Source organism: Felis catus, chromosome B2, assembly GCF_018350175.1.
Source record: "Felis catus isolate Fca126 chromosome B2, F.catus_Fca126_mat1.0, whole genome shotgun sequence".
Taxonomy (NCBI): Eukaryota; Metazoa; Chordata; class Mammalia; order Carnivora; family Felidae; genus Felis; species Felis catus.
In genome coordinates this window covers 44,387,861-44,410,654 of record NC_058372.1, presented here as the reverse complement: position 1 = coordinate 44,410,654, position 22,794 = coordinate 44,387,861, and the positions used below count along the sequence as shown (strand labels likewise).

Below are 22,794 nucleotides of genomic sequence, written 5' to 3'. Positions count from 1 at the left end.
GTTCTGCACAATCAGCATAGAGCCCAATGTGGGGCTTGATCTCAGGAACTGTGAGATCATTACCTGAGCCAAGACTAAGAATAGGAATCTTAACTGACTGAGCCACCCCAGCGCTCCTCCTTTTTAATAAAATGAGACTACCACACCTTTAAGGAGAAACTTTATTCAAATATTGTGTCATATTAGAATACTTCCAAAATCAAACAGAATATTGATCAAATGTTAACTAGACCAACAAGACAAAGCTCAGAAACAAAACAAAAATCTGAAGGAGTTATTGCTAACAAAGCCATCCCTATAAGTAGTATCATATAATATACTTGCCATAAACCTAGCATTTTCTATTTTAATTTAAACACTATATTCAAAAGAAACAGAAATAGGGGTGGGTTGTTTTTTTTTTTTTTTTAAATTTGAGTAATGTGTTAGCATATTGTTTAGCAAAATAAATCCACTTAACTGATTAGAAACAGAACATATTTAAAGGGAGAAGAAAGATCCCAGATCCATATGTACGGCAAAACCACTATAAATACATTTCGTAGTGGCCCTGAGCTCTATTTTGTTTTCAGTGCATATCAGAGTTTTCAAAAATGACAACTTTCTTGTGATCATATGCTCTCGACTTGCTCAAATACTCTGTCGGTCTGGGCAAGATGCCACATGTTTAAGAGCAGTTTCGGACAGATTGGCCGCGTCTATGGATCCACAGTTAAATCTATATCACCTCCAGACCCCTTTTCTGGAAAAAAAAGAGAGAGAGAAGAGACAGAAACCTCAAGTTGAGAAAGAAAAACAAGAAAATTATCTACACGAGTGCTACCACAACAAATTTAATGTCCTTTCAAAATGGTGAGAATTATTCTATGGAGAATTATTCCTACAGAAATGTTTTTTGTCTTTTAGCATTTTGGTTCTCACACTCTACCTATTATCAAAGTTTCTCTAAAATATGTAACTGGCATATTTTATATTTTTTCTAGAATGATGTCAGTAAAGCTGATAACTGAACAGTCCTTTGTTCTCTTTCACTAGTATGTATTTTTCAAATAATGGGAAAGCCACCAAGAGCGGATTTCACTCTCAATGTACCTCAGTTCTAAGGACCGTGTGCTACTTACGAACAACATCATGCGATAACCAGTAACTTCCAACAAATTGAATCTTCTCACGAGAGAAACTAAAAACCCAGAAAGAAATTCTGAGAGATCATTTAATATATGAAGGTCACTTGAAGGTATGAGCTAGTCAACGCTGAGAAAATTCTTTAAAATCCTTTAAAATATAAATGTATCATATTCACAACTTAACTTTCAAGATTAATTCAACCCACAAACAAATTTTCTATATTTCAGGAAATCCTCTGCTTCGTTATTTATTCCCAGATGCACATTTAACATTTTGAGCTAAAAATTTTCTACTACTAACATCCAAGGAAATTGATGAACCATTTTTGTTTGAGGATTCAGAATAATGGTACCTTTAAAGCTTGGCAATCTGTTGATAAAAGCTATTTTCTTTTAAATTTTTTTTTTTCAACGTTTATTTATTTTTTTTTTTGGGACAGAGAGAGACAGAGCATGATCGGGGGAGGGGCAGAGAGAGAGGGAGACACAGAATCGGAAACAGGCTCCAGGCTCTGAGCCATCAGCCCAGAGCCTGACGTGGGGCTCGAACTCACGGACCGCGAGATCGTGACCTGGCTGAAGTCGGACGCTCAACCGACTGCACCACCCAGGCACCCCAAAAGCTATTTTCTTTTAAAGACACAAATCACCTTCAATTGTAGTCTAATCCAATGACATGAAGTAGAGATCTTTCCCCACTGTTTGGAATACAGCCTAACAAGAGGAACCTTTGGATTACCACCAATTCTTTGTTACAGACACAAAATGATTAAAATCAGAAAGGGACCGTAGATAAACCAGAAAAAAAATGGTAAACAGTGAAAAACTAAGCCTCTTGAAAGTGTGGCAATCTGATTTTGTAGTGAAGAACCACCCAAGAACATTTTGTATCCTTCCAATACTCATTTCTCTGGAACATCTCTACTGGAGCGTCCCATACCGGGAGTAAAGTAGCCTTTTCCAATTTTCAGCTCCCAATCTCCCACAACTTTGGTGTCTGATGCCTTTCTCGAAGGGCTCCTATGCAAACACATTATCCACGGTGAGCCACAGATCCTTTACTAAAGACTTACTGAAGAGGGATATTTCTCCTATATTCCTTTCAACAAATAACAGCATTGTGTGTATGCATGAAGTCTATACAGAAATTGATTCATGAGACATATTCTTACAATAAAATGAAATCTCTCAGATACAAAAAAAAAAAAATCCTTAAAAAATGCAATCAGATCACAGTGACTTGACCAAAAAAGTCATGCATAATTTAATACCTCACAATATCCACTTGTAAAGGAAAACCAGCTTATTTGTAGACACATATCTAAGAGTTCCTTCAAATTTGAGGAAAGGATCATTTAGTAAATAAAATTAATAACCAAATTTTAAAAAGTAAAGCCTTATCCATAAGTAGCTTCTATATTTGCTAACTGATGTAAAAGCCAGTTGTGTCTATACTATTTTATGAACACTCTGAGTTGCCTTACATAGTTCGCTATTTGGCAGGCATAGGGTAGTTTATCCAAATAGAATCCCATATGTGTACATCTATGCATTTGGCTGTGGATTCTTGAAAAGTAATGAATGGAAAAGATCAGAATGTAAAAGAAAAACTTTAGTAAATACTTATGCAACCTAAGTGAAGCAAGCTGTTATTTTTGACAAGTAAACAAAAACACGAAATTAATATAAGAAGGTGAAGAAAGATGTTCAGTGGTTTTTCACAGTGGAAAAATTTCAAATGACCTAAATGTGCACCGCTACAAGAAATGGTTTAACAAATGACTGACCATTTGTGTCATATAAGATTATGCAACTATGGCCTTCTGGCTGTGGCCAAGATGGAGTGAGTTGACTATAGCCTGCCTCTCTTATACTTGCTACAACTAAAAATTCTGGAAAGTATACAAAAAGTAACCGTGGGCTCTGCAAAGTAAATAGGAACAGGCAGATTGAGGACTGAAGTAAAAACCTGAATAATGACTCATTAACAGGGGTGGATTCACAGATGTTTCTTTCCTTCCTTCCTTCCTTCCTTCCTTCCTTCCTTCCTTCCTTCCTTCCTTCTTCCTCCTCCCTCCCCTCCCCTCCTTCTTCTCTCCTCTCCTCTTCATTCCTCTCCTCTCCTTTCCTTTCCTTATTTTTTTCCTTCTTTGTCTCTTAGTTTTGACTTGAGCCTGGACCAAATCAGAGCTGCCCAGCCTGTGTGGATGGCAAAACTCTGAGGGAGATCCCTATTTCTAGCCAGCAGATTGGGAAAAGAGGCCCCCTGAATGCTAGAAAGTGACGAATGAATGGGAAATCTCTTCACTATTTTTCTTTTTTACCTTCTGACCCTGTCATGAGAGCAGCCCCAACTGAAAGTCTGAGAGAAGACTCTGACCAGTGGAACGGGAAAAGGGCTGTTTGTTATCTGGAAATGGGGGCGTGGGGATTGATTTTTCTTGTTTCTCTCTCTGCTTCACTCCAAAGGCAGGCTCAGTCAAACAGAACTGCATGACAGCAAAGAAGGAAACCTTGAGAGAAACATGCTCTCTGTCTAGAGGAGCAAGAAAAAGAGCCCCTAGGAGCTGGATTAAAGAAGATCTTTGAGGGACACCTGGGTGGCTCAGTCAGTTAAGCGCTCAACTTTGGCTCAGGTCGTGATCTCACAGTTCTTGAGTTCGAGCCCTGCATCGGGCTCTGTGTTGACAGCTCAGAGCCTGGAGCCTGCTTCAGATTCTGTGTCTCCCTCTCTCTCTGCCCCTCTCCCACTCACACTCTGTGTCTCTCAAAAATGAATAAACATTAAAATAATAATAATAATAATAATAATAATAATAATAAAGAAGATTCTTGAGGCCAGCAAGTGTGGAGGAAATCTCAGAGAGAAAAGGAATTGAAAAATATGAATCCCTAATACTATAAATGAACTGATATAAATCCCAAGGTCAACCCTCAACTATGCATATGCAGAAGAGAACCAACTAAGCATAGCAATCTTTAACACCCGATCTACTATATAAACTGCTACCTAGGACCCTGGGAGGCTTATGCTCTGGGCGGATGCAAACACCAAAGCAAAGTCTCTGAAAACTAAACTGACATTGGAACCCACAAGCAAAGAAGGAGAGACAGAACTTGTGGTATGAACCCAACTGGGTTGACCACCTGCTAAAATAAAGACTTCAATATTTTCTAGAAGATTTTAATAGGATCCAAAGTCTTGCAACATAATGTTCAAAACATTTGGGACATAATCCAAAATTACTCAACATACAAACAACTAGGAAAAGCTAATCATATTTCAAGGTGATCAGTAGATGGCAAGCCCTGAGGTGACCAGATATTGGAACTATCAGATACATATTTTAAAGTAAAAACGTCAACAAATGTCAAACAGAATAAACTCAAATGCCCAGATATTATAATGGCATGGGAAATTGAACACAAAATATAAAATACAGAACACAGAACACAAAATATAAAACTGTATGCAGAATGAAATCAATTATGCACAAAATATGTCAATGACATACGTACATTCCATATAAATAGAAAAATTATGAAATAAAATGAAACCGATCAAGCTCTTTGTCTTAGATAGATGTATTATAGGTGATAGATACTTTGTTTCAAATTTGCCATTTTTCCAGATTTTCTACATCAGATGTATTTTATAAAGATGTCAGACACCAAACAATTTTCATTTTTAAAATCCCCTCTCCCCCGAATCAAGGTATAAAACATTAGTAACCAGTTTGCCCAAAGGGATACTTGGCATAAAGTCCAGAATCACTGATTTTGTTATTGCTGCTTTTCATTGTCATTAATTCCAGTATTAGTATTCTTTTTTCTTGAGTATTCCCAAACACAAGGGCTTTGGAAATAGTTTAAATTACCTTTCAAAATGAAACACAATGCTCTCATTAATTAGTATTTATATCCATACCTCAGATGGACTCTTATCTAATTTGGGTATGCCATTCCAGACATTCTCAGGGTTCACTATCTCCTCCATACCGTTTGAAAGGTTCAAAACCTATAAGAGAAAAAAGGTATTTAATAAAACTTGGTAGTTTCCAAAAACTGTAACTGATTTATGGACCCTAGCAATCCTTCTTCAACCGAAATACCTCAAAAGGCAATGAAAATAATTTTATTAAACTTCAACTTTACGCTTTTAACTCTATGGAACTTCTGTTCAAAAAACATATTGAGTATGCCTAGATATCAAAGGTAGCTAAAAATGAGATCTTAAGAAGCTCGACATTTTGTGGAGAAACAGATCTCTAAGCAGATCAGTACATCGTAGTAAGTACAGACCTCTGTAGCAGGAGAAATGGGAATATAATATAGGTATAAAGTTTTTGGTGTGTGGGGAGGGTGAAGAGATGGACAGACTTAGAAATAATGCTAGTGAATGCTCCTTGGAAGAGGCAATGCAAAACGAAAATGAAGACGCGATGAAAATCTTCCAAAAATAAGTGAAAATCGGGGCACTCAGGTGGGTCAGTTGGCGAGAGTCTGGTTCTTGATTTCAGCTCAGGCCATGATTCTAGGGTCATGGGATTAAGCCCTGCATTGCGCTCCTCGCTGAGCACAGAGCCTGTTTAAGATTCATTCTCTCTCTCCCTCTGTCCCTCTCTCCTGCTCACACTCCCTCCTCTCTCAAAAAAAATAAAAATATTGCAACTACGTGGATGGAACTGGAGGGTATGATGCTAAGTGAAATCAGTCAGTCAGAGAAAGACAAAAATCCTATGACTTCACTCATATGAGGACTTTAAGAGACAAAACAGATGAACATAAGGGAAGGGAAACAAAAATAATGTAAAAACAGGAAGGGGGACAAAACAGAAGAGACTCATAAATACGGAGAACCAGCTGAGGGTTACGGGAGGGGTGTGGGAGGGGGGATGGGCTAAATGGCTAAGGGGCACTAAGGAATCTACTCCTGAAATCATTGTTGCACTAGATGCTAACGAATTTGGATGCAAAATTAAAAAAAAAAAAAAACAATAGTGGAAATGAGGTGCCTCTGTACTATCTTCATGATTTGTCTGTAACCTAAAACTCTTCCAAAAATAAGGCCTATCTAAAAATAAAATAATAACAAAATAAAAATAAAAGTGAAAATGAGCCAGTATGGGAGGGGGATAGAATACAAGTGACTGGATCTGCATTATTAAATATATCGAAGAAGCCCTGTGGAATGATATATATAAGAGAGAGCGAGCAATTTGGCGCCCATCCAATATAAGTTACAAAACATAAAGGAGTAAACCTAAGACTGGAGAAGAATACGGACACTCAGCCCTGGAAGACCTCAGGTCCCCTAGAGGACCATGCCATGTTAGTGAGCATGGCTTGGCTTTTCTATCCTAGACCAGTGGCTCTCAAATTTTAATGGTAAGAGAACGCTCATTCCTGGTCCTACCCCCAGAAATTCTGTAGTAGCCAGCCAGGGCAAGGTGCAGGAATCGACTGCTTAAGAAACCCACCAGGTGACTCTGACACAGGTGGTTTTTTGGGACCACAGGAGAAACACAATCAACTGGACGTCCCCAAGGAGTTTTACACACAGGAATTCTGTCGTCAGATTTGCATCTGACAAGTGTCACACTGGTAGTGTAGAGAGTCAGCTGAAGGAACACTAGAAGAAGTAAACCAAAATAGGTTAATAGAGTAATCCACTTGTAAAATAAGGGACTTTACACCAAGGCAGTGACAGTAGGTGTAAAAAGTTTTAACTAAGTGATAAGAAGTGGCAAGTGTGACTGATAGGATTTGGTGACTGATAGGATTTCAGAGGCAAGGGAGATACAAGAGTTGGGGATGATTTCTTGCCAGGATGCTTACATCTGATCTTCGAGATGAGTTCTGCACTGCACCAAATTTTAAGGGGAATGATCAGGTAAACGTCTGTTCAAGTGCATTTTCTAGTCTGGTGAAGTTGGCTAAAATTTCCTCAACAGTCTCCAAAGTATCTTTTGAGATAAAGTGCTTCCATTTCACTTACCCTTGTGCCTTCTTCACCTACTTCCAGAATCTCACATTTAGACCATGTGTTTCTTAGACTTGACCACACAACACACTTGGATCCAACGGCAAATCCTTCCAGAGTGTAGGTCTTCTCTGCTTGAGCTGCCAAATGGAATAAAGACTCAGTGTGTACCTCTTAATCCTTTGATGTTAAATACACAAGCAAAGCATTTTCTTATCTGCATTGACTATTCCTATATAATCACTGTCATGGATGGTCTCAGTCTGTATCTTTTCCTGGATTTCATTTTAAATTCTTCCAGGGCCCTTTCCCAATAAAATTCCTTATCGCTTTCTTCAAAAAATACCAGCATGATGTGATGCGTCTTTTAAGAATATGAATCTGGGGGCGCCTGGGTGGCTCAGTTGGTTGGGCGTCCAACTTCGGCTCAGGTCATGATCTCAGCGCTTGTGAGTTCGAGCCCCATGTCGGGCTCTGTGCCGACAGCTCAGGGCCTGGAGCCTGCTCTGGATTCTGTGTCCCTCTCTCTCTGCCCCTCCCTCGCTTATGCTCTGTCTCTCTCTCTTTCTCAAAAATAAGTAAAACATTAAAAAAAAAAAAAAAAGAATATGAATCTGATTCCTGACTTCGAAACTTAGTGTTGGAAGCTGGTTATTGTTGCCACATGCGATGTGGTCTATGGTTACAACAGCTGTTTCTGAAGCAGCATATTACAAATTGGTAGACATTCTTATCACAGAGCTATTACTTATTATTAATAAAATGTGGCAAGGGGGACTAAAAACCTAGGGTAATATTTAAATGAATTGTAGTACAGCCACCGAATGGAATCCTAGGGAGTTAAAATATTTTGAAAGCATATTTAAGGGATTAAAATGCAGGATTTGACACTATGATAATATGATTTCTTTTTTTTTCTTTTTTTTTTTAACGTTTATTTATTTTTGAGACAGAGAGAGACAGAGCATGAACAGGGGAGGGGCAGAGAGAGAGGGAGACACAGAATCCGAAACAGGCTCCAGGCTCTGAGCTGTCAGCACAGAGCCCGACGCGGGGCTCGAACTCACGGACTGTGAGATCATGGCCTGAGCCGAAGTCGGATGCTTAACCGACCAAGCCACCCAGGCGCCCCGATAATATGATTTCTATTTAGTTCTTTAAACTGTATGTAAATAGACACAGGGTGAAAGACAACAGGAAAGAAGTGCATTGCAGCTTTAATAGTGGCAGGCTTACGGTGATATGGGAGATTTTCATTCTCCCTAGACTACTGTTTTCTCTATTTTGTACGATGGCTCAAATTTAATAATCTAAAAATTGACATATGGGGCACCTGGCTCGGTCAGTTCAGCGTCCGACCCTTGATTTCGGCTCAGCTCATGATCCCAGTCTTGGGATCGAGCTCTGTGCTGAGCATGGAGACCATCTAAGGTTCTCTCTCTCTCCCCACCTCTGCCCACCCTCCCCCCACCCCCCGGGACACATTCTCTCTCTCAGATAAAAAATAATAATAATAATAATAATAATGATAATAAGTAAAAATTGACATATAAGAATCTAACATTGATTATTTCCCAAACCCTAAAAGTTAGGCATTTCATGTAACTTTGTTTTGTTTGTTTGTTTGCTTGTTTAATTTAGAGTGTGAGAATCTTAAACACACTCCATGCTCAGCGTGGAGCCAGACGTGGGGCTCAGTCCCATGACTCCGGGATCACGACCTGAGCCCAAATCAAGAGTTGGATGCTCAGCCAACTGAGCCACCCAGGGGCCCCCATTTCATGTAACTTTTAAATCTTATTAAGTAGAAAGAAGACAGCCATACATGTAGTTTACTTAAAAAGTTCATAATAAATTTTCTCCAATATTTACTCATGGCTGGTCTCTTGCTTGGTTACTACAAGCTCCCCAAATCTAGTGTTTGTTTAGGGGTTTCTAAATAAATGACAAGGCGTATGTATGAACAAAATGGTTAAATTTGAAAACTCTGCAAAAATGATCCCTATCGTCAATTCACGCCTACAGTAGTGCTTAGCAAAGGAACAACATGTTTTTTTAAGACTTACCAAAAAACGGAACTTTTGATTTTAAAGATTATTTGCTTACATTTGAAACATGATTACTTTTTGGAACCACTGATTCTAAGCATTTTATTCTTAAACACAAAATTAGTAATTTAGCAGCATTTCATCCAGCCTACAAGGTATGGTTCTACACTGATTTCGCAACTTCATCTCCCCACGCTTAAAATGCTCGTCATGAAATCCAAATCTGACTCTCTTTTCAGGTTTTAATCTTTTCCCCCAAAAATTAATTAAGAAAAAAACAAGGCAAAAGGTAAATAAGAATTATTGTCTTTAAGACAAGTAGGTATTTTTTGAAAAACACTAAGTGAAGTAAAAGTATAAGAAATTACATACCTGAGACATGATCTTGTAAAGCATTATTGCGCTTCCTTCCGTCTCTGGATTCTTCTTCGGAGAACACAGTCAGTGGTGAAATGGCATCTCTGCTTTTGTGCTCTGTAAATTCTTCTTTATATATGTTCATTTCAACTTGCCTGTTGGGATCGCAATTCATTCCGTGTAGGTGCAAGGGTAACCTAGGCTGGTCGTCAAAACATTCCACACAACTTGGCTTCCTTGCGCCCTCAGAGCACGTGGGGTCTTGGGCTCTCTGACCGACTGGTAGAGACAAAGGGTTTATTTTGTCGTCTAAACACAGCTGGGCTGTGGGTAATTCTAGTTCCGGCTGTTTCTCAGATTCACAGTTGAGGGGAAGCTGCGCTGTACATGGATGCAGGGTGGCTTCTGTGTCACAGCCCTGGGGGAGGGGCACAAGTGGAGGCACCCGGCCTGGCTCTTTTTCTTCATCCCCGACTAGAGAATGCTGTAACTCAATGGACTCCAGCTCCAGGAACTCTTTTGATTCATCATCAGGAGAAAGTGGCACCTCGAGCGAGTTCAGTTCTAGTATCTCCTTTGTTTCACTAGCCTGCAGTGGAAGTAACGTGTTAAATCCCATCATGAGGTATTTATCATCAAACTTTGCTTCGTCAACCAGATGGCACTCTCTTTTACCTTCCAGTACCTCGATGCCTATTTTATCTTTGCGTGGGTTTTCGAAAGCTTCAAAAATGTTGTCAGTGTCAGGGTCATAGAACTTAGTTGGTTTGGCTTCAGTGATGTTTAAATGTTTTTCAATTCTTTCAGAGAGCTCATCTGTCTGGGACTCGACATATAGGGCTTTCTCTTGTCCAACTTTACTACTTGGTTTCTTAAATCCAACCTCAGGACTGAGGGACCCAAGAGCTCCCTTTATCTCCGGGTCATGTTTTTCATAGGGCAGATCACTGTTACTAACGCCAATCTTAGAATATTTCTTCATCTTCTGATTAATACTTTCGCCTTTGCTTTTCAAGTCAACGATTGCTAAAGGGATATTACAAACATCCCTTTTGATTTCTAATATTGTTATCTCCAACACATCTTCTGTTACTATTTCATAAAAATAGTCATTTCCCTCTTGACGGCACGCACCTTCTGAAATATTAAATCCTGAGAGGCAACATGGAAAGGCTTGCATGGGAACCACCAAGAGTTCAGAAGGAATATTCCAGAGTGCTTTGGGGTCCACGCAGTCTTCGATGTTTCCAAAGTCCACAAGCCTGACAGATACCAGATAATCATCACAAATATTGGTGACAAGTGCCCTGTAATAATGCCCATCTTCTCTATATCTCACTATGCAAGGATCTCCAATATGAGGGCATGGGACACAACTTCTCCAAGCCGTTACTTGTTCTCCAGCGGTTTGTACTTCTACTTCTAAAAACTGAAGTTTCTCGGTATCAGCAAACTGACACCAAAAATATTCAGGTCCATCTATCACAGTGGCATATGCTCTTATCGTCTTCATCTTTGGGTTGTACCAGTTAAGAAACAGTGAAGTGCCAATGTCTGTTTTGTGGACAGACTTTGAACAGGCACCTTTAATGATTTGGTCAGAAAGTCCTACTTGAGATTTGTCACTGAAAGCATATCTGCTAATCATGTCTTCTGCTATGATCCCATGTTCATCAGCAAGAATAACTTCCCATCTGTCTTGGAATTGAACAAATTCACATCTTATCTGAACCTCATCTGTCCTTCGGGAAAAGTAATGCGTCACTGCCTTACAGTTTAAAATCTCGGGAACCCAAAGTCCTCTCAAGGAGCAGTGAATGCACAGGGCTGGTACCAGTGCGTTAAGAAGGTCCAGCTTACCTATCTTGTTAGTATGGACCACAGAAACATTGCCATAATCTATAAACTGTACACACAGAAGGTCATTGGGTTGTTGTTCCCTGACCACAGCCCGATACCACAAACTGTCTTCTGGAAAAATGGCACATGTTACATCTCCTCTCTGCAAAGGTGGACCTGAATAAAATTCTGGCCTGGTCCTAACATCATTTAATCTCTCTGAAAGACTAGTGATTTCAGCTTCATCTTCTGTTAGTTGAACATAAAAGTCTGAAAGGTCATTTATGTGGGAAACATACACCACTGTTTTAAAGCCAGGCATTATAATCTTCTGAGGGAGCTCAGAAAATTTTAGAGGCAAATCTTTGTTACATGAATCTCCTATGTTTCTCTCTGAAAGGGTAGCTTCTAGTCTTGTGACTTTCAAAGGCGACTCAGCAGAACTTTCTTCTTTCTTCTCGGCTGTGAAGGGACACATTTGATTATCTTTATTTCCCACGGAGTCCTGATACTGAGTGACTAAGTTTGTCTTTGTCGAACTTCGTAACAGCTTGGTTTCCCTACATGCTGGGCTGGTCTTAGATTTGTGTGGTTCTCCCAAGATCTCCATGCTACATAATGCAGAGTTCTCTACTGATTTACTTGAATACTCCGTAGGTGACAACTTGAGATTTTCCTTCTTTACTTCAAGAGTTTCTGTCGTGGTGGTGAGAGCTTTGCTTTCTTCTTTTTTTTGTGTCCCACCCTTGTAGCCAAGTAACCCTAACTTCTCATTGATATTAGCGTTGATTTGGATACTGTCGTCATAGAGTTCTATAATCAGTCTACCATCCGGATCTTTTGCCACCACCAAAGCCTTCAATGACTTATCTAAAACAGTCTCCTGGAACCATGTTGTAATTTCGTCTGGTATGTGATCGGGTATGTCAGACAATGAACACTTAACAGCTTGCATGGGCAGAAGTAAGACATCATACGCATCCCTAGGTAGCGGAAGCAGATCATCGCTGGTTACCACATAAATGTTTCCAAAATCAACAAAAAAGACTTTCTTTGGTTCTTTTCCTATTGTCATCCCCCTATACCAGTTTCCATCAGTGTACTTGGCAAGGCACAAGGTTCCAGGGGTCAAGGGGGATGTTTTTAAATTCGGCAAAACTTTACTCAATTGTGTAATATTACAGGACAACTGTTCTAAAATATTTGCGTTTCTTCCCAGTTGGCAATAAAATGTCCAAGGGTCCTCGACGTGCGTTATATACACCAATTCTTCACTTCCGATTTTCATCTCGTGTGTCGAATAGTAGTAAGAATGTAGCTGAACGGAGGACTCCAGGGGCTTCTGAAGTTTCACTGGCCTTGCCAGTCTCTTTTCTACCAAAAAGTGGCAAGCACTCTGAAACGGTGTTAGCAAATCCACTATGTTAAACAGCTCTTCGTCATGCGCTGAAGCCAAAGCAAATACTGTGCATTTCAATTCGAGATTGTCTTCCCATGCGTTGTCTACAAATTTCCTAAAAGCTTGGATTGCCTTTTCATTCCAAGCAAAAGGATTTTGACCCGTTGGTTGAATTAAATTATAAAGACTGCACCGAAAAGCCTGAGCCTTAACCTTGAGAAACTCTTCACTAATTGAGCAAATATTCTTCACAGCCACCATATCTTCGTCTCCATAATCTACAAACATTACTCTGACGCGCTGTGAAGATTGTGCCCCGCGGATCACAGCTCTGGACCATTTTCCATTTGCCGTGCGTTTTGCCAGACAAGCGGGGGCGGTCCCCTGGTAAGGAGCAGCTGTATTCTCGCAGTAGTCCTGGATATCACACATCAAAGTTTTAAAGTCTTGAATGTTCCTGGTCAGCTGGCACCAGAAGTAGCCGGGGTTTTCAACAGAAGACACTTTGACTCCTACTGTACTTCCGACTCTCACCTCTCCTTTACAAGAAGAGTCTGGCGTAATTTCCAGGAAGTTCTGCACTAGAGGAGAATAAACAGATACTCTTTTTTCTTTCTCCTGCACCACTAGTCCAGCCGGGGTATCTGCAGCGACTGGCGGATCAGTCAAAATTTCTGCAACAGAGCTAGCTGTGTTGTCTCTCTGGGCCTTCTGTTCCACGTCTCCCCTCTTGGCAGGAGAGATTTTGTTATTCTCGGCAGGAAAATGGTTTGAAACACGCCCTGGAGAATGGGCACTTACGGGAATGTTCTCCCGTGTTTCAAATTCCTGATACTTTGCATATCCGGCTTGAGCCATTACCTTACTAATGTTTTCTTCCCCTGTTCTTGATTCATCGAGAATCTCAATAACATATTGCTTATCCTGCTTATCAAGGACATGGATAACCAATTCTTTGTGGAGCACAGTCTTTTTGAAAAAGGAAACTGCCTCCTGGCTCCAACTTTCCCCCAAAGGCCAAATATCGGCCAGCGTGCACCTCAGAGCCAACACTGGCAGTCGTCTAAACTGAGGAAGCAGCATCCTCACGTCGTACCGATCCACATTTTCCAAACTGCCCCGGTCAACTAGGAATACGGCCACACTCTTGTCATCTAATCTGGTGACCATGGCCCGATAATAGCCGTTCTCTTTCCATTTGACACAGCAAAGGTCATTGGGTTTGGGTTTCAACACCACCCCCTCCAGCTTACTGGCTGAGGAATAGAAACTGCACATCCTCCTCATCAGCTTGCTGAAGGTGCCATTGTGCTTCCTCAACCTAATCCAAAACTCGGACGGATTTTTAACAAACTCTACCTGGGCATCATAGAAGGCGTTTATCTTCAACCTGGTAGATCTTAAGGCCGGGAGTGGAATCTCTTCATCCGCTTCTTCAGCAGGAGACTGAGACTGAAGAGCTGTGGCTTGTCCCTTCTCCTCTTCCTCCTCTTCTTCCCCTTCCTCCTCCTCCTCCTCCTCCTCCCTTCCCTGGCTCTGCAGGAATTGGTCGGCCAGGCAACAGGACTGTAGCCCGAATACACAGTTCAGGTTGGTCCCATCTTCTCCATACAGAGTGACATAATACACGTGCTCAAAGGAACAGTAAAATTCAATCTTTGCATTCACCGCCTGGCCCAGTATCAGTGTCTTCAGGTCACCCACCTGTGACCGAGACCAGCCTCTCCCACCGTCCCAGAGCCCATACAAGGCACAGGGGTAGGTCACCACGGGCATTCGAAAATACTCGGGCAGCAAGTAGCGGAGACTGCTGCAGCTCACTAACTCCTTCCTTCCATAGTCTACGTGGAGCACCTGGGCACAGCGCTGGGGCCGAAACGTCTCCAACAAGAGCGCTCTGTACCAATGTCCGTCCAACCCACAGGAGGCACACGGAGAGCCAGGCTTGTCTGGGCTCTCCTCCCTCTCCTCCCGGGTGGCACTGGGAGAGTTCTCATCCCCCGTCCCCGTGGAACCCCAGTATATCTGGGCCATGCTCTCGGACAGGCGGTGGATCTCCTGCGAGAGGCTCCGGAGCTGGCAGTGAATGCGGTGGGGGTGGCACACCTGGGTCACCACCACCGGCTCCGTCACGCCCAGCTGCAGCTGCGGGTAGAAATAGTCCAGGCCAGGGTGCTCCTGCTTCGGAGGGACTCGCGGGAGGACCCGGGCCCCCGAGCCTAGGCCGGCAGCGGCCGCCGTCAGGTAGCGCTTAAGCAGCGAGCGGAAGAGGCTGTCGGGCACCTGCCGCGCCAGGCTGAGCTCCTGCATCTGCTGCGACAGCCCGGGCGCCTCCAGAAGGACCAGGCGATGGAGCAGCAGCACGTCCAGCACGCGCCCGTGCACCTGCCCGCCCTGCAGGCTGCTGAGGAAGTCCACGGCGCCGGGCGGCCAGTGCTGGGGCTCGCCCCCGCCCGCGCCGCCGTCGCCGCCCGCCGGCACCAGGCCGGCCAGCACGCAGCCCAGCACCTCGGAGGGCAGGTGGAAGAACTCGCTGCGCCCCGGCGCCAGGGAGCCCGCGTCCGCCGTGACGGTGCGGCCCTCGTCGAGCAGGAAGACGCGGCTCTCCTGCGCCTGCTGGCTGACCACGCGGCAGCGGTGCCATACGAGCCCCACCTGCACCAGGCACAGCTCGCCCGGAGAGGCCGTGGCGCTGCCCGGCGCCCACGGGAGGCGCGTGGCCGCCGCTTCCTGAATCTCCCGGTTCAGGCGCAAGTACTCCTCCCGCCGCTCGCCCACCAGCCCCCAGAGCTGCACGGGGATCACCTCAGGGCGCACGTCCACGAACGACACCCGCAGGACCAGCGAGGTCCCCGGGGTGGGCAGCCCGGGCGTCGAGGACATCTCCGCGGCGCGGTTCCGCGCTGGCTCACCCAGCCGCCAGCGCCCCCGCGCCCGTGCCGCGGGAGGGACGGCCCCACGGCCCCAGGCTCCGGGCACAGAGGGACCGGGAAGGACGCCCGGCGAGGCGCCCCGAAGGCAAGGTCTCCGACGCCGGGTCTCCGGGACTCGCGCCGACTGGTAAGACCGGCGGCGGGACCAACCGCCGCGTTCGCGCCGCGCATGCATTTGCAGCGCGCGGCGCCCCGCTTCTGGGCGCGGGAGGCCGGCCGGGCCCGCGGGCTCGGCGAGGCGCGGGGGAGCTGGGCCCCGGCGCGGCGCGGCGCGGCGCGGGGCGAGGCCTGCGGCTTGGCCGAAGGGGCTGGGAGGGCTGTTCCCGGGGCCCCGGGGTGTCGGGGTCGCGAGCCAACCTACTTCTCGAAAGAGAGCCTTCCGCCGCGGAGGGCGCAGTGGGCGGGCCTGGCGGAGGGCGGGGTGGGGGGGGGTGGGGGTGGGGAGCGACACCAAAGGGGGGCAGGCTCTTGGCCGTCCACCTAGTGCTGCTGGAGCCCCGTGTGCCCGTGCTAGGCTCCGGAGGAACGGGAGGAGACCTGGGGGCGCCGAGGGCACGTGCCCGGGCGTTAGGGCCGAACGCTCAGAGGGCCCGGGGCTCCAGGGCGGAGGCCGACCGGGATGCCCCTGCGCCCCGTGGGCGGGGTGCTTGCGTGCCGCCCATTCCCCATTGGGTGTTGTGACCTTGAGCAAGTTGCTTACCCTCTTCTTGAACCTGTTTAGTCGCTTGAATTGATGAAGTTGTTAAGAGAGTTACAATAAAGTATGAGTGTGTTTGGAGACTGTTACATCTTCCGCACAGCTACTGGGCTTGACTTGCTCTGCTTTTTTGGCCTAATTCCGGCTTCTCGGTTTTGCAGGCATTTATTCTTTTACTCACAGGGCTAGCGCAGAACCGGACTTAACAAAAGGAGGTCTGGAGGAACGGAAGAAACACGCCTTGGTATCTTGCTGTATCTACTACGGCAGGGGACCTCTTGGCTGTCCTCTTGTTCTGTTCCTTCATTGAAATCTTAGCAAGATAACCCTTAGAAGACTGCAGGGGGAGGGAGTGGAAGGGGAAAGTGCAGGGTGGTGGTGGTGGTGGGGGGGACTGTGTGTAGCTCCCAGACATATGCCTAGAATAGATTTTTGTTCATCCGCAAAGCCAGTCACGTTCGTGGGAGTTTCTCGTGTCACTCCTTCACATTTTGAAATATCATCAAGGGGCGCCTGGGTGGCTCAGTCGGTTAAGGGTGGGTCTTCACCCAGGTCATGATCTCACGGTTTGTGGGTTCTTCCGTCCCTCCCAGCTGTGTGCTGACAGCTTAGAGCCTGCACCTGCTTCAGACTCTGTGCTTCTCTCTCTCTCTCTCTCTCTCTCTCTCTCTGCTCCTCCCCTGCTCTCTATTTCAAAAAATAAACATGAAAAAAAAATTAAAACAAGAAAAAAGAAAAAGAAATACCATCAAATACAATGTAAATAAAATCAAGACAGTTCTTAATACAATCCTGGGCTATTAAATCTCAGCGTTTTCAATCTATCCAGGTTAGAAGTAGCCTCCTTCTGCCGAAACCTCCCATGCTTACTTCTTTCAAGTTTTTTTTTTTTTTTTAATATTTATTTTTTTAAAGTAAGCTCTAGGTGGGGCTTCAACTCACAACCCTGGGATCAAGAGGCACATGCTCTAGGGACTGAGGGGACCCCCAGTCTGAGGGGACTAGGGACTGAGTATCCCCCCAGCCTTCTCCCCCCATACTTTTTTTTTTTAATTTTTTTTTAATGTCTATTTTTATTTTTGAGAGAGAGAGAGAGAGAGAGATTCAGAGAAAGAAGGAGATACAGAATCTGAAGCAGGCTCCAGGATCTGAGCTGTCAGCACAGAGTCCCACATGGGGCTTGAACCCACCAACCATGAGATCATGACCTGAGCTGAAGACGGAGGCCTAACCGGCTGAGCCACCAAGGTGCCCCTCCCCCCATACGTTTTAATGGCACTTTCACATTGTGTTGCGGTTGGCTTTGAGCACTTTGGCATCCCACCAACTTAAACACTCCTTGTGGCAATAACTGTTGGTTGCATTCCTGGGACCTAACATGGGGCTGACACAGTAAGTACTTGCTGGATGAATAAATACAAGAATCATTTGGTTTCCTTAAGAAGTTAGATTTTTATCTGATAACCATTCCTTGACAATTCAGTTTCAGTTTCCAATTTTTCGGTAATGTTTTATATTCATGATGGAAGAAAAACATTTGATTTAAAAACATCTAGCAAGATCTAGGGGCGCCTGGGTGGCGCAGTCGGTTAAGCGTCCGACTTCAGCCAGGTCACGATCTTGCAGTCTGTGAGTTCGAGCCCCGCGTCAGGCTCTGGGCTGATGGCTCAGAGCCTGGAGCCTGTTTCCGATTCTGTGTCTCCCTCTCTCTCTCTGCCCCTCCCCCGTTCATGCTCTGTCTCTCTCTGTCCCAAAAATAAATAAAAAGTTGAAAAAAAAAATTTTAAAAAAAATAAAAAAAAAATAAAAAAAAAATAAAAACATCTAGCAAGATCTAGGGGTACCTGGGTGGTTCAGTCGGTTAAGCTTCCGACTTCGGCTCAGGTCATGATCTCTCAGTTTGTGGTTCCAGCCCCACTTCAGGCTCTGTGCTGACAGCTCAGAGCCTGGAGCCTGCTTCAGATTCTGTGTCTCTGTCTCCCTGCCCCTGCCCCCGCGTGTGCTCTGTCTCTCTCTCCTTCTCAAAAATAAACGTTAAAAAAATACAGCAAGATGTAGCTCAAATGTCTCTTCTTCATGACTCTACTATTCACCCAGGCAGAACTGGCTAGCCCCCCCCCGCCCCCTCTGTTACATTTAGTTTTTGTGACATATGATGTCACGCCATGCAATTGTTTTACTATTTCTCCTTTTTACCCCAGTATGAACTTCTTAAAGGCAAGAACTCCTCTCATTTTTTATATTCTCAGTGCCTAGCACAGTACTGGACTTTCAGTCAGCATGCAATAAATGTTGAACAAGAGAATAAGCAGATTATCTGGCACTGTGACCTTTATGGTGGAAGGAAGGAGTTCATTATAAAATGGTCTTATTATCATCTGGAATTGTTTGATCATCCCACGGAATAATGGAGGTTTCAATTCTCTGTTGCAGCTCAAGCAGTATAACCAAACCCTTACAGAGACCACAGGGCTGTAGATAGTGGAAATGACTTCTGTCTTCTGTTGAACTTGTCTCCTAACCTCCTTCCATGGCTCAGTGCCTTGACTCCTGAATGTCAGGGCATATCATGTGGCTATAATGGGCTGAGAACCTGTTCCTCCCATCCTCCCAGATGTTCCCAGTGTCCCCCCTCTTCTGTGTCTGGGGGAGGTAGCTTTATTTGCCCTGCATTGCTCTGCTGCTGGACAGGGAGCTTAAAAAATCAGACCACTGTGCCGTGAGGATTAAGCTCCTGCTACCACCATCCATCTCCAGAACGTTTTCCTCATCCCAAACTCTGTAGCCATTAAACACAGACTTCTCATTCTCTCCCATTCCAGCCCATTAGTGACCACGATTCTCCTTTCTATGAATTTGGTTACTCCGGTTATCTCGCATAAGTAGGATCATACGGTCTGTGTCCATTTCTGCCTGGCTTACTTCACTCAGCACCATGTTTTCAAGATTCATCCGTGTTGCAGCATGTCTCAGAATTCCCCTGCTTTTTAAGGTGGAGGAATATTACATTGTGCGCGCGCACACACACACACACACCATTTTGTTTATCCCTTCATACATCGTCTGTCAGCAGACATTTGGGTTTCCACCTTTTGGCTCTGTGAAAAATGCTGCTATGGACATTGGTGTGCAAGTAGCTGTTCAAGTCCCTGATTTCAATTCTTTGGGGTAGGGACCTAGACCCGGATTCCTGGGTCATACGATAATGCTATGTTCAGTTTTTTTTTTTGAGGAACCTCTACACTGTTTTGCATAGTTTTACATTCTCATCAGCCACCTTTCCCCATGTTCTCACCAGCACTTGTTATTTTCTGTTGTTGTTTTTAACAGCCATCCTCATGGGTATGAAATGGTACTCATGAATTTTGCACCTATGTTCATAAAAGACGTTGGTCTGTAGTGGTCTTTTTTTGTAAATAGATTTAAGCATTTGGGACAATAATAATAAAAAAAAAAGTCAGGGCTGTCCTGAGGTTTCTTGGTTGTGTTGGTGAGTTTGTAGTGCCACAGAGAATCCTGGAGCAGGACCAGATTTTAAAGGACAGGGAGGAAGGATGTGTACAAAAAGTACTGTTGTAATATTGGGAAAGTTCAGCTCACAAGGACTGTGGCCCTCCTGGAGGAGGTATATAGTTGGCAACTGAGGGAACATGATCAAAACTTGAGAACGAGTAAGAACCAGGAAGACAGATGATGGGAGCATCTGCCATTTCTTGGGTAACGGTAAATGTTCACGAATTCCCAGCCTAAGTGTAGTAGCTGGAGTCACAGAACTGCAGGACTCTCCCGAGAGACAGAGAGAGTGACAATTGGCAAGAGGACCAAGAACAGAACCCCGAAGAACCAAAATTTAAGTACTGTGCAGCAAAGAAATAGCCAATAGAGACTGCAAAATAGGAAGCAGCAGGAGGGAATAGTATTTTGAAATCAAAGTAAAATATGGTATTTAAAAAGGAGAGCTGATTCTCCAATGTTTCAAGGAATTCCAGTGTTATTTTCCTCTTCGGTCCTCAGCCAGTGATCATGTCCATCACTGTAATTTATTAGATGTCCTTTCTAGTCCCAGCAGAACCGAATTAATAGGAAAACTGGGTCAATGGCAGAGCGGGATTTATTATAAATTAACAAGCTTGTAGTGACAAGGTATGAGCATCCTTTTTGCTAACATTTCAAAGCTGACATCTAAATTAAGCCTGTTTTTATTTCAGTTGTGAAAAGTACAGATTAAGACTTAAAAATCATCTCTAAATTTATTATCATCATTTAAAAATAACACCAGGGCAAAGCCGCACCAGGACACAACAAAACCTTTTACAACCCATCAGGCGTTTTTAAAACATTTATTTTAAAAATCAGAATAATGCGCTATATTTACTCACATATATTCCTGTTTGTTACCAGATATTTTCAGCAAACAGACATCTTTAAGCCTCTTCATCTGCTTTTATCAAACCTTCAAAGTGGCTCCTGCTGCTGTTGACAATCACAGCAGCCTGTTGGGGGTAAAGTATGGGGAGAGAAAAATAATCACGTATTCCTCAAAATTCAGAAATAATAAAACACTTGAGCGGGTAAATGTGCATTTGTATGGCACCAACGAAGGCCAAAATAGTGATGTAACTTCCATACACACTCTAAAATGAATAATATAAACTTGTCCCATTATTAACTATTAACTCACCAAATACTTTGTGTTAAACCCTAGAGTTTTGTGGAATAGCTATTAAACTGATGACTACTTCGTAAACATTGTAATAATTACGTATGTCCAAAAACACACGATCTTTTGAAAGTGCAGCTAAACAGTTTGGTGAAGAACCTCATGAAATCAAGTGTTACTGACCCAACACAATCATTCTGAAGGTAGGAGGAAAACAACACATGAGTTTTTATGGATGTAAGGTCTTTAGAATTCATGCTCAATCATTCCTCCACACGACCTGGCATTTAGTAATCATATATATTTTGGGGGGGAATCGTTTTTAAAGAATCCTGTGTGTGCATAAATGTTTTTCTCTCTCCACCCGCCAAAAATTCTCTGAAGGCAACAAATACCTTCTGAGTGGCTTCTGTTTGGAGTTTTAAGAGAAACAGAGATGTAGTACATGGTCCTTGCTTGCAAGCAGTTCATTCTGTACGGGGGAAGGAGGCATAAATCCACATACACAGTCATGTGTTCTGAGGAGGGGAGGCAGTGGGAGCACAGAGGTGTCGCAAATGTGGAAGTCTCCGGAGGTCATTCTAGATATTAAAGTAGGCTTTAACCCCAACATGAGGATGAATGGGCAGTGGTGACGGGAGCACACAGTGGGAACGTGGCATGAGAAGCGGCCAAGTGAAGAACAGCTCCAGAGAAAGACGTGGAGGAATGCCTTTGCAAGAAGGTGGAGTGCAGGTATGCGGTGAAATGCAAAGGTTAGGAAAATGGCTTGGAGTCAGATTGAGAGGGGCTCGGACGTGGTTTTAAAGATTTGTGCCTTTATTATGTGTGTATGAGGAGCAGCTGAAGGTAAGAACGTAGAGTGACGTGTCCAGAATTGCTTAAAGGAAGAAGAGTCTGCCACTCTGTGAGGGAGGATTTTCCTGTGACGCAGGCCATCAATATAAAAATTTGTATTGTACTTTAAGGTCTGGGTAAACCTTAACCAAGCTTGAAATATGAGAAGTTAATCAAATTCAGGAAAAAGCAAATCCCAACAAATTTTTAATCTCGTTTTTTTTTCCACATGACATCAATATAATGGCCCCCTTCAAGTATGTGCAAGTTAAGATTCTAGAAGATTCTAGAGTTCCAGCACTTCATCTTATAAAGGAATGGAAATCAAGAGAAGTGAACGGACTTAATCTAGTTATACTACTTTGTCATAAGTAGAACCTGAGTTGGATAAAGGTCTTTAGAATTCAAGCTCAATCATTCCTCCACATTACCTGGCATTTAATAATAACATATATTTGTTTGGTAATCATTTTTAAAGAATCCTAGTTTAACTGAGGAGAAGAGAATTGAATACTTCCCTCCTCCCACCCAATTTTTAACCCTCGTGTATTAAAATACACATTTTTTTTTCCAGTGGAGGTAATCTGTTTTCACAAACAGAAAAGAACATGTATAACTATTTTGACTGTAAATAAATGTTGTGGTTAAAAAATTGAAGATGATGGCAGAATAGCATTTTTTTACATTTAAAATCTCCCTGAATTTTCCTTTTTTTCTTAGCGAAGTGAAAGAAATTTCAGACTAGTCTTATGATAGACATTCTTAACATAATGAAGACAAAATTAATTGATTTATGTTATCTGTAGCTGTAAAAAAAAAAATTGTTGAGTACCTCACAGCAAAGAAATGCTGCCAATGAGCATAAAGACGTATATAAAAATAAGACATGGTCCCACCACTAGTGGCTTATAATC

At 43.5% G+C, this 22,794-nt stretch overlaps 2 protein-coding genes across 2 annotated transcripts in view; both read right to left on the bottom strand.

The window, feature by feature from the left end:
• Positions 1-143: 143 nt before the first annotated feature.
• TDRD6 (tudor domain containing 6) lies at positions 144-15,835 on the bottom strand. Its single transcript, XM_023254042.2, has 4 exons — positions 9,531-15,835; positions 7,126-7,250; positions 5,056-5,145; positions 144-742 (listed from the first exon to the last, which is right to left on the bottom strand). Exons 1-4 carry the CDS (start codon positions 15,634-15,636, stop codon positions 719-721), a joined length of 6,345 nt encoding a protein of 2,114 aa, XP_023109810.2. The 5' UTR covers positions 15,637-15,835; the 3' UTR covers positions 144-718.
• A 4,872-nt stretch (positions 15,836-20,707) lies between these two features.
• SLC25A27 (solute carrier family 25 member 27) overlaps positions 20,708-22,794 on the bottom strand; it is a 31,399-nt gene continuing 29,312 nt past the window's right edge. Inside the window, exon 9 of the mRNA XM_019830683.3 lies at positions 20,708-20,876. Within this exon, the coding sequence (XP_019686242.1) occupies positions 20,808-20,876 (69 nt within the window). The 3' untranslated portion in view covers positions 20,708-20,807. The remainder of the gene's footprint in view (positions 20,877-22,794) is intronic.

Coding starts and splice junctions, on each gene's coding strand:
- TDRD6 (XM_023254042.2), bottom strand. CDS start 15,636: ATGTCCTCGACGCCCGGGCTGCCCACCCCGGGGACCTCGCTGGTCCTG. Junction 7,251..9,530: donor TTTACAAGATCATGTCTCAG/GTATGTAATTTC, acceptor TCCATTTGGCAG/CTCAAGCAGAGAAGACCTAC. Junction 5,146..7,125: donor TAGGTGAAGAAGGCACAAGG/GTAAGTGAAATG, acceptor TTTCTCTTATAG/GTTTTGAACCTTTCAAACGG.